The sequence below is a fragment of the Urocitellus parryii genome, chromosome 1 (assembly GCF_045843805.1).
Source record: "Urocitellus parryii isolate mUroPar1 chromosome 1, mUroPar1.hap1, whole genome shotgun sequence".
NCBI classification, from domain to species: domain Eukaryota; kingdom Metazoa; phylum Chordata; class Mammalia; order Rodentia; family Sciuridae; genus Urocitellus; species Urocitellus parryii.
The window spans coordinates 136,855,480-136,869,963 of NC_135531.1; the positions used below are offsets into that span (position 1 = coordinate 136,855,480).

At 53.1% G+C, this 14,484-nt stretch overlaps 1 protein-coding gene across 1 annotated transcript; it reads right to left on the reverse strand.

Moving 5' to 3' along the window:
- Positions 1–10,479: 10,479 nt before the first annotated feature.
- Il13 (interleukin 13) lies at positions 10,480–12,408 on the reverse strand. Its single transcript, XM_026400182.1, has 4 exons — positions 12,262–12,408; positions 11,249–11,302; positions 10,903–11,007; positions 10,480–10,587 (listed from the first exon to the last, which is right to left on the reverse strand). The coding sequence occupies exons 1-4, from the start codon at positions 12,394–12,396 to the stop codon at positions 10,480–10,482; spliced, it is 402 nt and encodes a 133-aa protein (XP_026255967.1). The 5' UTR covers positions 12,397–12,408.
- Positions 12,409–14,484: the final 2,076 nt, after the last annotated feature.

The following is a 14,484-nucleotide window of genomic DNA, read 5'->3' on the forward strand; positions in this document are numbered from 1 at the left end:
AAGTAAAGGAGATCATGTGGTATTTGTCCTGGGCCTGGCTTATTTCCCTAAGCATGACATCCTCCCAGGTCATCCACGTTGTCACAGGTGTCCCAGTAGCCTTCTTTATTAAGGCTAAATAGCGTTCTGTTGTGCACATGCAGCTTTGGAACTTATTGCAGTGTCTCAGGTTCTGTGAAATTGAGACTCTGGAAAATGTGTCAGGAGGATCCTTAGACCTTGTTCAGGATCCTTCTCTTGGGACCATGCAATGACGTTGCTAAACTCGGTGCTATGATTTCTGACGTCAGCTTCCTGCAGTTGTGCCACAATTCACAGTTAAAGGCACAGCCTTCCACAAGACCACCCTCCTGCAGATACTGGTTGCAAATTTGGGAGACCTCATCCCACCTTCACTTCTGATCATCTGGCTACAAATTTGGGGGTTCCCACTATGCTCTCAGGTTCAGTAATTTGCTAGAATGACTCAGGGAATCATGAAAGTGCTACATAAAGTCATAATTTCTTTTCTTTTCTTTCTTTCTTTCTTTCTTTCTTTCTTTCTTTCTTTCTTTCTTTCTTTCTTTCTTTCTTTCTTTCTTTCTTTCTTTCTTTCTTTCTTTCCTTTTCTTTACTGGAGATTGAACTCAGGAGTGCTCAATCACTGAGACACATCCCCAGCCCTTTGTTGTATTTTTTTTAGAGACAGGGTCTCACTGAGTTGTTTAGGTCCTAAGTTGCTGAGGCTGGCTTTGAACTTGCAATCCTCCTGCCTCACCCTCCGAGCTGCTGGGATTACAGGCGTGCACCACTGCACCTGGCACAATTTTTTTTTCTTTAGAACAAAAAATGTAAATGAGAACAAGCCCAAAGAGGAGAAGTGGAGGGTGAAGTCTAGGAGGGACCCAAACTCAGCTTCCATTATCTTCTCCCCCATGAAGTCCCAGAGCCTCACTTTCTCAGCTCCTCAGTGTGTGACAGAATTCAGAGTATTTCCGAATCAGGGAGACTCCCCTAAGTGTTGGTATCCAGAGTTTTTCCTGGGGTTGTGCTGTGCAGGCATGGTTGATTGAACCACTGGTCACTCAGTTGAATCCATTCTCTGGGACCCCTCCACTGGCAGAGGCCAAGCCAAGACCATAGTCTCTCAGTGGTGTGGCCAATCTCATCCTGATTCGTCTCATTAGCAAAAAGTATCTTGGGGTCCATGAGGAGTCTCTTGACTGGCGCAAATGATCAGGTCCCACCATGAATAACAAAGATAGGCCTATTGCTCAGGAAATCCCATGGATTTAGGATTTTTCCAGGCACTAGTGACAAAGAATAACTGCATTCTTTTAACTGCATTCTTTATTCCAAGGGGTGTAGCCATTGGACCAAGAGCCAGACCTCTCTGGGTGAAGTCAGGGGAGAGTTTGTGAGAAGAACATGAGGTTTTTTGCAGGACAGGTGGGGACATCAGCTCAGATTAACCCTTGTGTGGAGTGAGGCAGGGTAGCGGCTCAGAGTGAGCAGAGGAAGTCTGTTCAGAGCACTGCCACGCTAGAGGAGTCCTGCTAAATAACTCAGATTCTCAAGGAAAGGCCAGGCTGCAGAGCCAGAGCTGGAGGCAGTCTGGGTTCTGGAGCATCTCAGAGGCAGTGGGAGGTGAGTCAGAAAAGGAATATAATATGGGAGCCTTTAGCTCAGAAGCAGAATACTGACTGTTCTGTTTGTTGAATGAGGCAAGAGAAAAAAGGATGAACTTTGGAAAGTGACCAGAAGTTTCCCTTCTCAAAGGGAAGAAAGTGGCTGTCCTGCCCTGCAGTGACAGCACCATGGCACCTGTGAGTGTGGCCGGCCAGGCAGAGGTTGGGAAGACGGATGTCTGCACCATCACAGACAAAGAGGACAGCAGCAGCCATCACCACGAAGGAACCACCAAGCCAGCGGGAGTTGTGGACAGTGACTGGTGGGCAGGTGGGTAGGTGGGCACCAAAGTTGAGGAGAGAAGCAGAAAGATGCTCCTGGGCTCTGGCAGTATCCATCTCAGACCCTTGCCCTTGCCCTTGCCCTTCAGACAAGCTGAGAACCAGCACTAGCTTCTCCCTGGCCAAAGAACTTTCCACTCAGACCCTGAAACAGCCGTCACAAGCACTGGGTGGTGGAATCCAGAAAACACGTCACTTATTGACTCTGTGACATGGGCGGATCCCTAACCTTGGGCCTCGGTTTCCTCAGGAATGGTGTCGCTCTTCCTTTTGGATTCCTTTGAGGAGTGAAGGAGAGATTAGCACTTGGCACACATCACTCTTTAAAGGGTGGCTGTTCCCAGAGGCTGCCCGAGCTCACATGGCTAAGAGAGGGGGCTCAGCTCCACAGCCCATCAGGCCTGGTTGCACTGTGTCCTCCCAAGATGACCTTGAGCATGCCCTCAGCATCTTCTGTACAGTGTGGGGGAGGGGCAGCTGTACTTGGCTCTTGAGGTTGTTATGAGGAATAAATCAGTTAAAACTTAAAGTACTTAGAAAAATGCCCACATATGTGAGTCCTCCGGGAGTGGCAAGATTGTTATCATTAGTCCTCTCTTGGTTGGCCAGATGTTAGCAAATCCAAGGCTGGACTGGGCAACGGAGCCTCATGAATGCTACCCACACTTGTCCCTCCCAGGTGTCTCCTTGTTAGCCTGTGGATCCCTGTCCTTGTTTCTGGTGAGTTATGATTGTTACTCTGCAGCCCTCAGACTCTTGTTGCTGGATTCCAGACAGGAAATAGACACTGCCATGGATGCTTTAGTCAGAACAGGACTTAAGCAGGTGCTATAACTGTGTTGGGAGGGAGAGGAGCAGTCTCCAGCCTGGGCTCTGGATTCTAAAGAGCTGACCCACAGGGGGGCCCCTGCCTCTGAGGCGATGGTCATTGGCACCCCACCCTTCAGGGCTGCAATGTGGGGATGCTGCCCCAACAGCCTCCCATCACCTACACAACTGCTCCAGGAGAAAATCTTATCTCCCCACAGCCCAAAGGAAAAGGAGGATGGTGATGACCTCTCCTCTCCCATCCACAGCTCGTTGGAGAAGCCAGTTTGCATCCAGACCCTCGCTTCAGGGAGTCTGAGAAATGTCACTGTGCTCCTTCAAGTCTGCAGTATTGGAAGGCACCCTACAAGGGGAGAAGAACTGAGGTTCAGCAAGGCACCTGGGTGGCTCAGGCTTGCCTAGGCAGCCATCCCCACAGCCCCTGCCCAACCTGTGCCCTGTGGCTCTCACCTTCCTTCCTCTTCCCTTACTTAGGTGGCAAGAACCTTGTTCAGCTCCTAACAGGCTTATTAAAGAAATGATAATTCTGTGCATGAATGATGTTTAAGTGGAGATTGGAATAAATATATTTCTGCTAGGAGTAGAGGGCTGGCAGGGTGGGGACTGGAGCCATGGCAGGGAGTCATCCCTGGACAGAGAAGCTGGCATGGCTGGACTGGAAAAAGCGCTATGGGAAAGAATACTGTGGATTTGTCAATCAGCAGTTGTATAGTGTCTAGGATTGAGGGTGCCCAGCTAGTTCTGACCTTGGAAAATCTACCCCGTCCAAGCATCTCTATAAAACTGGGCTATAATCCCAGTGGCTCAGGAGGCTGAGGTAGGAGGATCACAAGTTCAGAACCAGCCCCAGCAATTTATCAAGGCCCTAAGCAACTCATTGAGACCCTATCTCTAAGAAAAATACAAAATAGGGCTGGGGGTGTGGGTCAGTAGTTAAACACCCCTGGGTACCTAATCTCTGGTATTAATAAATAAATAAATAAATAAATAAATAAATAAATAAATAACCTGGCCTAATTATTGGGGTATGGGGCGATTGTGTGAGGTTATACATAGAAACTATTTGCATGGTGCCTGGCAAATCAAAAAAGCCAGCTGTTGATATAAGCACCAGCATTTGGAATCGGCTAAATCCAGATTCACCCAGGGTGAGGAAGAGTGGGGAATCATGGGGCCCCAGGTTCCTGGCTCAGGGAGCTGCCCTTCAAAAAGATGGTGGTTTAGGAGGGCAGGTGGTGGTTTGGAATGGTAAATTGAGGGGTGACCACAGCTCTGAGCATGGAAGAAATTCTTAGTCTATAGACTAAGCTACAGGGGGAAAATGTATCATCATGGGTCAAGGGAAGAGCAGGACAAGAAATGACGAAAGATACACCAGAACACTGGGAAGTAATGAGGCAGAAGAGGGGGCAGGTGGCCTGACAAGAGGCCCTGGGCAGGGCAGGCTAAGAACCCAGATATGAGAGTCTCAGAAAGGAGAAGCAAGTGGTCAGCACATCAGATGGTCCTCATAGGTGAGGCAAGATAAGGCACAAGACTGTCAGCTGGATTCAGCAATGAACTGATAAGTGGTGACATCTGTGAGATGGTTTCCGAGTGCAGTGGGAACAGATGTAGGCTGGAAGGAGCCCATGGTGTGTGAAAGGCAGACTTTGCTGGGGTTCAGGCTGCAAGGGGGGTGGAGGCCTGGTTGATAGTTGCATTTCGATGGAATCTTCTGGAGCACAGGCCTCCCCAGCTCAGCAAATGGCAACTCCATCCTTCAAGTTGCTCCTAAAAATCTCACGCACCCACATCCAACCTCCTCACAGCCCCTGTGCTGTGTTCAGACTTAATGATATAATATTGTTGGAGGGATATGAGGGTGTAGGGATGAGACGAAATTGGCCTTCAGTCACTAACTGATGAGGTAGGACAATGGACTCCAAGAAGTTACTTTTGTAAATGTTTTAACTTTTCTTTTTTTCCTTTCTTTTTTTTGGCACCAGGACTCAAACCCAGAGGAGCTTAACCACTAAGCCACATCCCCAACCCTTTTTAATTTTTGAGGCAGAGTCTCGCTAAGTTGCTGAGGCTGGCTTCACACTTGTGATCCTCCCGCCTCAGGCTCCCAAGTTCCTGGGATTATAGGCGTGCACCACCACACCTGGCTTAAATCGTTCAACTTTTCTATAATAAGAGACTTTAAAGCCTTAATGGGGCTGGGAGCATAGCTCAATGATAGTGTGCTTGCTGAGCATGGGCCGGGCCCTGGGTTCAATCCTCAGCGCCCCAAAAAGCAAAACAACAATAACAACAAAAATTTCTATGGATAGCAAACTTCAATGTATTTAATATTTCTTAATGTCATGTACACATTTGTATGCGTTTATATCCATAATCTCTTACATATTTATGTAAATATGTGTGTTGATATTTACATTGATCCATACACACTCTCACACACACATCTTCCAGAATGTTCCTACCTCTCACTCCCCCACCACCATGTCTCCTCTCATTTCCTGCCTGGATTTCTTTGGAAGCCTCATGGCCCACCTTCCTTACTTCTCACAGTACCCAGAATGGTTCTGTCGGAGGGATTCCCAGCGGGGGAGGCCTGGCGGGTCTCCTGGCCCTTGCCGGCCACCATCCTGGGCTGCAGCCACGTGGAGGAAACGGGTGCCATTGGCAGTGCCCTCTCGCTGGATGCTTTTCCTCCCATATGCAAATGGCTCTCTCCCAGCCTCCCTCCCTCTCCCTGGGCCTCTGTTCTCATCCCTCTCATGGGGGAGGATCTCCCGGACTGTCCTGGCCACCTCTGGAGCACACTTGGGCCACCTGACATGCCCTGTGCTGCTGCTTCATGTATTCTGTCCCCCACTAGAAGTAACCTTGCTTTGTTCATCATGGATCCCAGCACCTAGAACAGTGTCTTCCATCTAGCAAGGTCTCAGTCAGTTCTTGTTGAATGAGTGAGTGGATGGAGCTCCGATTCACAGAGGGGCAACTGAGATGTGGCCCAAGAGACAACAGCTGAAGTCAAGGTCACAGTGGGACTCCAAGTCAGGGCTGGTTTTACTGGGGAGTCCCTGCTGCAAGCCCTGGGCTGCATGTTCTGCCCACATCCCTAAGAAGGCAGGGGAAGAAACCCTGAGCACAGATGCAGCAGGGAGGACCCTGCTCCAGGGCACAGGAGCTAAGGTGGGTACGGCTGGCCTCTGGCTTCGGTGAGCAGGTGGACACATAGCTGCGCAGGCTGCCGTCCTCTGTTCTTTGAGAAGCAGGTGGAAGTCTTTCTCCTGAGAGGGGAGTCTGCTGAAGAGTCAGCAGAAATCTTCTGTCTGCCCCAGGATCACTCTCAGAGCTGGACTGGCCACGGGCCCTTTCCCATCTCCCTCCCGTTGGCTCCTCTGACCCAGCCTGGCAGGCCAGGGCCAGGAGAAGATCCCCAGGAATAGAGTACCCTCCTCTCTCTAGGTCAATGAAGGGTATGACTGGCCCAAGAGGCCCAGCCCAGGTAGAAGCGGTGGGCCCCTGGCCAGGCTATAGGTGCTGCCTCTCAGGCCCCTGCAGGTCCCCAGCCCCTCTCCTGGGAGAGCCAAGGGTCAGGAGAATCCTGCTGGGCCCTTCACCTGCCCCAGTCCTAATCAGCTTCTCCAGGGATCAGATACCAATCTCAGGTTCTTGTCACTTTTTTAAATTTAAATTTCTTTGTTCCCCATTGGGAAATAAATGTATGCTTATTATAGAACTTGTGGGAAACAAAGAGTAGAAGAAAGAAGAGTAAATCAATGAGAAATTGCTTTTCCTGGTGTGATGTTCACTTTGGGTCCTCTGGTGTAGGCCTGGGGCTGGGCAAGGGTTCATAGATCTTCTGGTCTGGGCAGCCAATAGGTCATAGGGGCCACCATGGAGGACTTGGGCCTTCCTCCCCACGTGGGTTTCTGGAAAAGCCGTGCGGCCCCCGCAGTCTTGTCCATAGTGATGTAGAGTTCGAGCTGACGAGAGTTGCTATATTTAATTTGGGTGTCTGCGTCACCTCTGACCACACAGCAGCCGAGGCAGTGCACTGGGCTGGAGGCGTTTCTGAGCGACACTGAGAGAGAACCACTTTCCACAAGAGAAGGCCCCGGGGAAGGGAAGGGAGAGAGCACAACAGAAAGTGAGGTCGTAAGTAGAAAATTGCTTCTGGGATTTCAAATGGCTTCGTCATGGGGCCCTCCCTGGCTGCTGAGAAATCAGTTGATCTGGGAAAGTTCGTTGCAAACCATGCACCCTGTCGCTTTTGGGTGGAGCTGAGAAATGAATGAAGATAATGATGCCTCATGACTTGTTATTTTTCAGGGTAGAGAGGGCATTGTGTGGGAGGCCGACTGTGGACATACGCCTTGTCCTGACTAGCCTGGATCTCCGGGAGCTTGACATGGCCCTAGTGTCCAGGCTGGGCACACCTCCTGGAGCACCGTCAGCCTCCACCGATGGCCATCCCAGAAGGGGGCCAGGCTGAGGGAGGAGCAGGGTTTGGGTTTGTTACACCTGACCAGCTCACTGACTGAAGAGACTCACCTCCCCGTTGACCATAATGAAAACGTGATAAGCTGATAGACTGATAACCCCAGCCTTCAGGCTGCTCCTCTGCCACAGGACACAAAAGCTGGCCTAGTCCCCTGGTCCTACTCCTCCTCATCCTGAGCCTGCAGGGGGCCGGCCTCAGAGAAACCCCTGAGGTGACTTGCAGTGTTTTCTGACACCTCATCTGAGCAGCAAACAGAGGTGTGTTTCACAGGAAACTCACGATCGTGTCTCGCTTCTCACTTGAGCCCTGGCCCCTCTTCCAGTGAAACCTCCCCGGCCTAGGGTTCCAGGTGGCACCAAGGGGCTCCCCACCCTGGGCCCCCGGCTGCCATTTGCCTCCCACTCATAACTACCCTTATCTCTTCTCAACCCTTCTCTCCTGGTCCTGTTAAGGATTTGCCCTGTCTATGGAGGAGGCCAGGCCTTATCCTGAAAACTCAGCAAATACCCAGGAGTCGGTCCCCAGGCCACGATGCTCCCAGGCACTGTGGCTGACACCTGCCTTTTTTTCTGTTTCTTTTCTTTCATTCCTGACCGGGCCACCTCACTATTGTCACCAGCAGCAGCTTGGTTCTGTGCCTCTGAAAGGCATCCCTCTTCCCTGGAAGGCCCTGTACCTACTCCAGCCCACTGCACGCCTCTGGGAACCACAGGTTCCCCTGTTTGGGGGACAAGTCTCCTGAGACTGGCAGCTTTGGCAGGGCTGAGGAGGTGGCAAGCTGTGGACCCCTAGTGGCAGGGCCTGGCACAGCCCATCTGCTCTGTGCACCAGCCCCCAATACAGCCTGAATGGGTGGGTGGCTTGGAATGCATCCAGGGAAAAAAAAATCCTCAGGGACCCAAATGCCAGTCTTAGTTCTTGAGGGATTCCCATGAAATTTCACTGGATGAGTCTCCATCTTTTTGAACAGACAGGCCAAATAATAGGTCATGGAGAGGGGCGGAAAAGATAAGTTTGAAATCCATGCTACTGGAGAATGGATCACTAAGTTCAGTTTAAGAGAGAAAAAACATTACTTTCTCATAAATATTCTTGGTCTGAAAGTCCCGGACTGTGGATGGAGAGGGACGCTAAGAGCCTGGCTTACCCACTCCACTGTGTGGTGCTTTCCAGCCTCCTCCACCTCCCAGCAAGCAGTGAAGCCTCACCTCCAGAGGGCTGGGGGGCCTCCCAAGGGAGAGCAGCCTCCCCATTTTTAAATTCTCTGTGGTGCCAAGCCTCGGGCCATGTGATGCCTGGTCCTCAGCAGCCCAGGTGGCTTATACCCGTGGGGCCACAGGTGGTCCTCAGCCAATGTAATGGGACTTAGGTCCTGTGACCTCCTTGGCACCCCAGAGAGCCAGTCCCAGCCCTGTCCACACTCCTGTGTCCCTCCCCAGGCCTTCTCCCCCTGGCTGAGCATCCCCAGCTCCCAGCCCAGTTCCACTCCTTCTTCCCTCTCCTTTCCCCGCAGCAGTGAGGTAAGGAATGGAAGGGCTGGTTCCTGAGTACTCAGCTGCAGCCATCCTTTTGCTGGGAGACACACCACCCTAGGGTGCCTGCCTGCCAGTGTGAGACTGCCCTGGTAACCCTCCACCCATGCTGCAAAGCATCTCGTCCTCTGGAGCCACCCTCTGCTCTGGGCACCTCCCAGAGGGGCTGAGAGGCAAGGCTTCAGCTGTGGGCTGTTGCTTCCAGACTCCAGGGACGCTGAGCCTACAGGAGAGTAAAACAGACCTGCTCTGCGGAGTGGGGCAGCTGGGACCCTTGCGCCCATTCTGGTCCATCCTGGTCCAGAGGCTGCGAGCAGATGCCTCTTTGTTCACAGATGGGGTGGAGAGCACTTTCTCCTGAGTGGTGTCCAGACATGGAAGGGGCTGTCCCAGGAAGCAGACAGTTCACTCCCTGTCAATGGGGGTGCCCAGCAGGCTGATGACAGGGAAATAGTGCCCTCAGACCGATGGCACTCAGGCAGACGGAGCCATTGAGAACATGGGCTTTGGACTTGGAGTGAACTTGGGTTCAAACTCTGGCTTTGATCCCTAGTGACCCTGGGTGAGCCACCTACTCTCCTGAGCCTCAGAGTCCTCCTCTGCCCTTTAGGGTGACATGAGAGTGTGTGGGCTGTGCCGGACACAGCTGGACACAGCTGGAATCGTGGTAGTGATTCATCTTGGAGGTCTTCCACCCATTCCACACCCTCCTTGAACCTTGACATGCCAGCTCCAGCTTCCTCTCTGCACTGTGGGTAGCCCCCAACCCCAAGGCCATGTGCCTCCAATCCCAAGGGTCTGCTTACTCTTTCCAGCTCAGGTCTCGCACCTCACTCCCCTTCCTCCCACCAGCCTGCCTCTCACAGAGCTCCTCGAAGTTCTGTAACCAGACAGGTGTCCCCAGAGGCCAAAAAAAGGCAAACATCATCAGGCTTATCTGTCACCATCTTTATTTCTGGTTTCCAGTTTGGCACAATGAAAGAGCTTGTTCAGTGACCCCCCTCCCCCAGTCCACACACACGCGGCCTTCATTGTTGTAGGCCTCCTTTCCATATATTAACTCTTTGCTAACATATTTAATACTTAACTTTAAATATGAGGACAAAATAATAAATTACTCCTTGGCCCCAGAGCCCCAGTGAGGTAGCAGGATTGTGTGCACAGTACTTGTTACTAGGGACCCCATCAATGCCCACTGCTTTCCGCTAGAGCCCCAAGTCATAGGCACTCAGGCAGCAAAAGCCTCCCCCACCCCAACACTAACAGACACTCACTTAAATAACACACAATAATAAATAAGACTAAGAAGAAATGGGCCTGAGCTGTCTCTGCTTCAGTCAGTCACCCTGTGTGAAGCAGGTCCCTGTCTGGCAAGAACAGCACCCACTGGAATGCTACAGTTTGCCCTAGGGAGGGGTCCAGGTGCAGGGAAGTGTCTTCACTCCGGGTCCCTTGAGCTCAGAGCCCTGGACAAAGGAGGCCACTAGGCTGAGCCCCAGGCACCCAGGCAAGGGTTGGTACAGCTGAAGGCAGGTGGCACAGGCTGAGGTCTAAGCTAAGGCAATCTTTCCCTCCCCCCCCTCCTCCCCATGTCCCCCACAGTTCCTGACATTGGTAAGAAAATGAATCTGCAACTTCAATAATCAGGGCCCATTTCTGCATATCTCATGCTTCAGGGGAGCTTTCCATGGCGAAGAAGACACCGTAAATGACTGAGCAGTTTCTTCACAAACTGGCCCACTTCAATTTTGGTGTCCAGGATGGGCACGGTGGAAGCCTGCTGCAGGACAGAGAAGCCAGCGCATTAGTGGATGTCATGGGCAAGGACAACCAGGGGCTTTCCAGGGACTGTCTTGTTTAATCCTCACGAAAGTCCCCCGAGGTAGTACTGCCATTATCTGTACTTTACAGAAGTGGAAACTGAGGCTCAAGCAGGAGACCTTGAGCCCAAGGCCTGTCAATCCCAAAGGCCCTGTTCCTATTGTCCACATCCTGGGTGGACACACACTTCAGGTACTCAGCCTTGTTCCCTGGGAGCTCCCTGGGACCCGGGAGTGGGTGTGGGAGGGGCCTGGGGTGTGGGGGGGAGCCTTACCCCCGCAGTGTTCTTGTGTGTGCAGAGGCCACTCAGCATTCTCTGGGTCTTCTGGATGGCACTGCAGTTGGAGACCTTGATCAGGGAGTCCAGGGCTGCACAGTACTGTGGGAGAAGACCACAGGTGTCAGGCCTCGTGGGGGGAGGCTGATGTGTTTACAGGAAGAGGGCCTGAGAGCCTGGCAGAGGTGGGTCTGGGTTGGGGGGAAGAGCCCCAGTGGTAAGGGAGAGAGGGTAGCTCTTGAAGCTCATTGGGAAAGCCCCAGAGTGTGAGTGAGGCTCAGAGAAGACGATCCCAAGGCCTACAGCTGCTGCCACTTCCCCACCCGTCGCCAAAGGACCTTACCTCGCCAGCTGTCAGGTTGATGCTCCACACCATGCTGCCATTGCAGAGGGGAGCCTGAGGGAGCAAAGTGACAGTGAGCAGATGGCTGGTAGAGCCCCAGCCAGCCTGGGGCCAGGTCCCCACCAGGATAGTCCCCACTAGTACCCCTGGTATGGCACCATCAGGCCTGGCAACCCCTCAGCACTCCTGAGCTTCATTTTCTGCTCTGCATAAGGGGCTGGGGACTCATTATAGAGGGTCCTGGAGCTCAGGGAGAAAAACTGATAAGCGATAAGCTTTATTTAAAGCTTGCCACACCTAGGATAGGGGACCTGCAGAGAAGGGCCCTGAGCCAGGTTGGGTGAGGGAGGTGGTGGCTCAGTCTGCGGTTGATCAGGACAATTCAGATGGGGGGCAGTGGGGTCTGGGGAATTAAGTACCTGTGCTCTGCAGTAGGGGTACTACAGTTAGGAACCCTCTGGTGTCCACCAGGCCTGGTTTGAACCTGGCCTCCGTCAATTAACCTCACTGAATTTTAGCAAAATGGGGTCATGGCGCCTTCCTCTGGAGGTGTGGCCAGCAATACAATGAAATGTTAAGCAGCCAGCAGTGGGCCTGGTGTGAGCCAATGCCAGTGAGGAGAGGGGCCAACTCTGTGAGGACTCCTCCCACAGAGTGGGCTTCACCCACCGCTAACAATGATGGCTGGCTTACTGTGTTCAAAACCCAGATGGCAAATTCCAAATGGTTCTAGGAGGACCTTGACCCTTCTCTGCTAACAACGCTGAAAAGGAGCTGTCAGTGGTAAGGCCAGACCAGGGAGCAGCTGGTCCCTAGGAGCTCTGCTGGACTCCTTCAGAGCTCCATATTGCTGCACCCCCCCCACCCCACCCCTTATGGCCTGGCCTGGCCCTTCGTCCACGGGGCTTTTCTTCACCCACAGGTATACAGGTCCAGGCCCAATCTGCTCATGACCTCTTCCTAATAGTGCCCTCCTGGCCCCTCAGAGCCTTGCCTGGCCAGTCCACACTCACCTTCTGGTCCTGCGTGATGTTGACCAGCTCCTCAATGAGCTCCCTGACGGCTGGGGATGGAGGAGGCACTGGGCCTGGGGCAGCGAGGCCACCGAGGCAGGCAAGGGTGAGGACCACAGTCAACCAGAGCGCCATGAGACCCAAAGCCAGCACAGAACAGAGGAACAGACGTGTCATGTGCTGGTCAAAGCTGAGCGGCTTGTGGCCTTTGCTTCTTGTGGCAGCTTTTTATAGGCCCAAATGGTGACGCCCCATACCCTGGCCTCCGCTTTGTTGGGCACTATCTAGAAACCACATCTTTACTAATCTTGATTTTACTTTGTGGAAAATCCAGCATCGTATAAAGGAAAGATCTTGATTTCTAGTGGATTTATCGAGAAGGATCTGGTACAGAATTTCCAAGGTTGGAATGGCTGAATCCCAGGTGTTGGTGAGGGGCCCCTGAGAGTGGCTGGCATCGGCAGTGCAGCAGTTCCACCTGGTGACCATCCTGAGCTCCTGGACAGCCAAACCAATTCTGAACTCCTGTCCTCAGACCCCTCTGGGTCACCAGAAGTGTTGGGCAGTCCAAGTGGCACTGGGTCTGTGACAGGTCTATGAGCTATGGGAATTTGGGACTTGTAGTTTTTCTTAAATTACCAAAGTAATGCTTGATTTTCAATACAAAATTCAATCAAGACAAAAGGAGAGACTGAAGTTGGGTTTTTGTGTCCCACATGATTCCTCCTTGGCCCCACCACAGGAAGGATTCAAAAAGGTCAGACTCCCAGGTCTTCACTGAAAGAGCCAACCAGGGTTAAGTTCCTCTTGGGACTTTTAATTTTTTAAAGATGCTTTGGTGGTAACTCTAGGTATGAGCAGCCTGAATTCTGGGGCTCACCATGGCCTTAGTGCCCTAGCCCCAGCCCTGGACCTGGTGTGTAACTGTTCTCAGAGCCAAATGAGACTGGGTGGGGGCACTACCTCTGCCCACCAGTCTCTGTAGGAGCAGCCCCTGCTGCGAAGGGCCTCCCGTTTCCCTTTTACAGAATAAATGCTGTGGAGGGAGCTTCTGGGCCTGTCCCCTGTAAGCAGCATCCCTGCAGGGACGCTGGCCTGTAGCCTTTTTCCTGCTCTTCCCTCATTTCCCTAGAATTCCTCCAGAAACCCCCACAGCACAGGCTACAGTATCTGCTTATTGAGTGCTAATGTGGAGAGCACTCACTCCCTTACCCACTTCCTCTCCTAGGCCAGCACCTGCCACTCCAGGTCCCCTCTTGGTCTGCTCAGGCTCCCTTTGTCCCCTCCTCCGTGTGGCTCAACTTTACAAAGGTCTTCCCAGGAATGCCAGACCCTTCACTCTTTTAGATGCCTCCCAGCCTTGCTTTGCTCCCCTTCCCGCTGGGAACACAATTCCCAGTCTTTGGCCTACACTCAAAGCTTTGCAGCCCAACTACAGGCCCTGACACCTGGGAGCCCGCCCCTGCCCAGAGAGGCCTTGCAGTGCCTGGCGTCATTTTCCGCATCTGTAGCAAAGGGCCAATGTCATCTCCTTTGGGGTCTCCGTGGTGGAGGAATGATGGGGAAAACACCTTGGGCTGTGCAAGTCCCCAGAGCACCGCGCATGCATGAGTCAACGTGCCCCTACCCCTCCTGGCCAGCAGAAGGCATGCGGACAGCGGTGGGCAGGCGCCCCAGCGCGTGGGAGCAGGCGCGCTGGCGCGGCGATGGCCCGCGGAGATAGGGGAGCGGCCTTATGTAACGCGAGATGGGGCAGATAAGCGGGATCCGTGTGGCACGGCCCTCCCCCGCGGCCTCCGGAGGTGGCCAGTGCGGGAAGGAGGGCTGAGGGCGCAGAGCCGCGGGGAAGCGAGGGGGAGGCTAAGGTGGAAGTGAGCGGGGGCAGAGCCTGCCCGGAGCGCCCTCGGACGCCCAAAGTGCGCACAGGCCAGGGAGCGCTCTGGCTGCAGCTCCTGACTGTGCTGGGCCGGGACCCCGGACCCGCCCTTCTCCCGCCCTGCCCCCGGGGGCGTCGTCCCAGCCACAGCCACGCTGAGAGGAGCACCCAGGCTCGCGGCGTCGAGTGCTCTTGTGTTGCATGTTTCTTAACTGTCAGCTGTGGTCCGTTCACCTGTCACATGGAAAAAAAACCCATCTCTGAGTACTTGACAAACATGGCATGCTTCTAAGCTAAGAGCCGCAGCGTGGGCCACCCACTTCTGCTTTTTTGGTGGTGAACCCCTA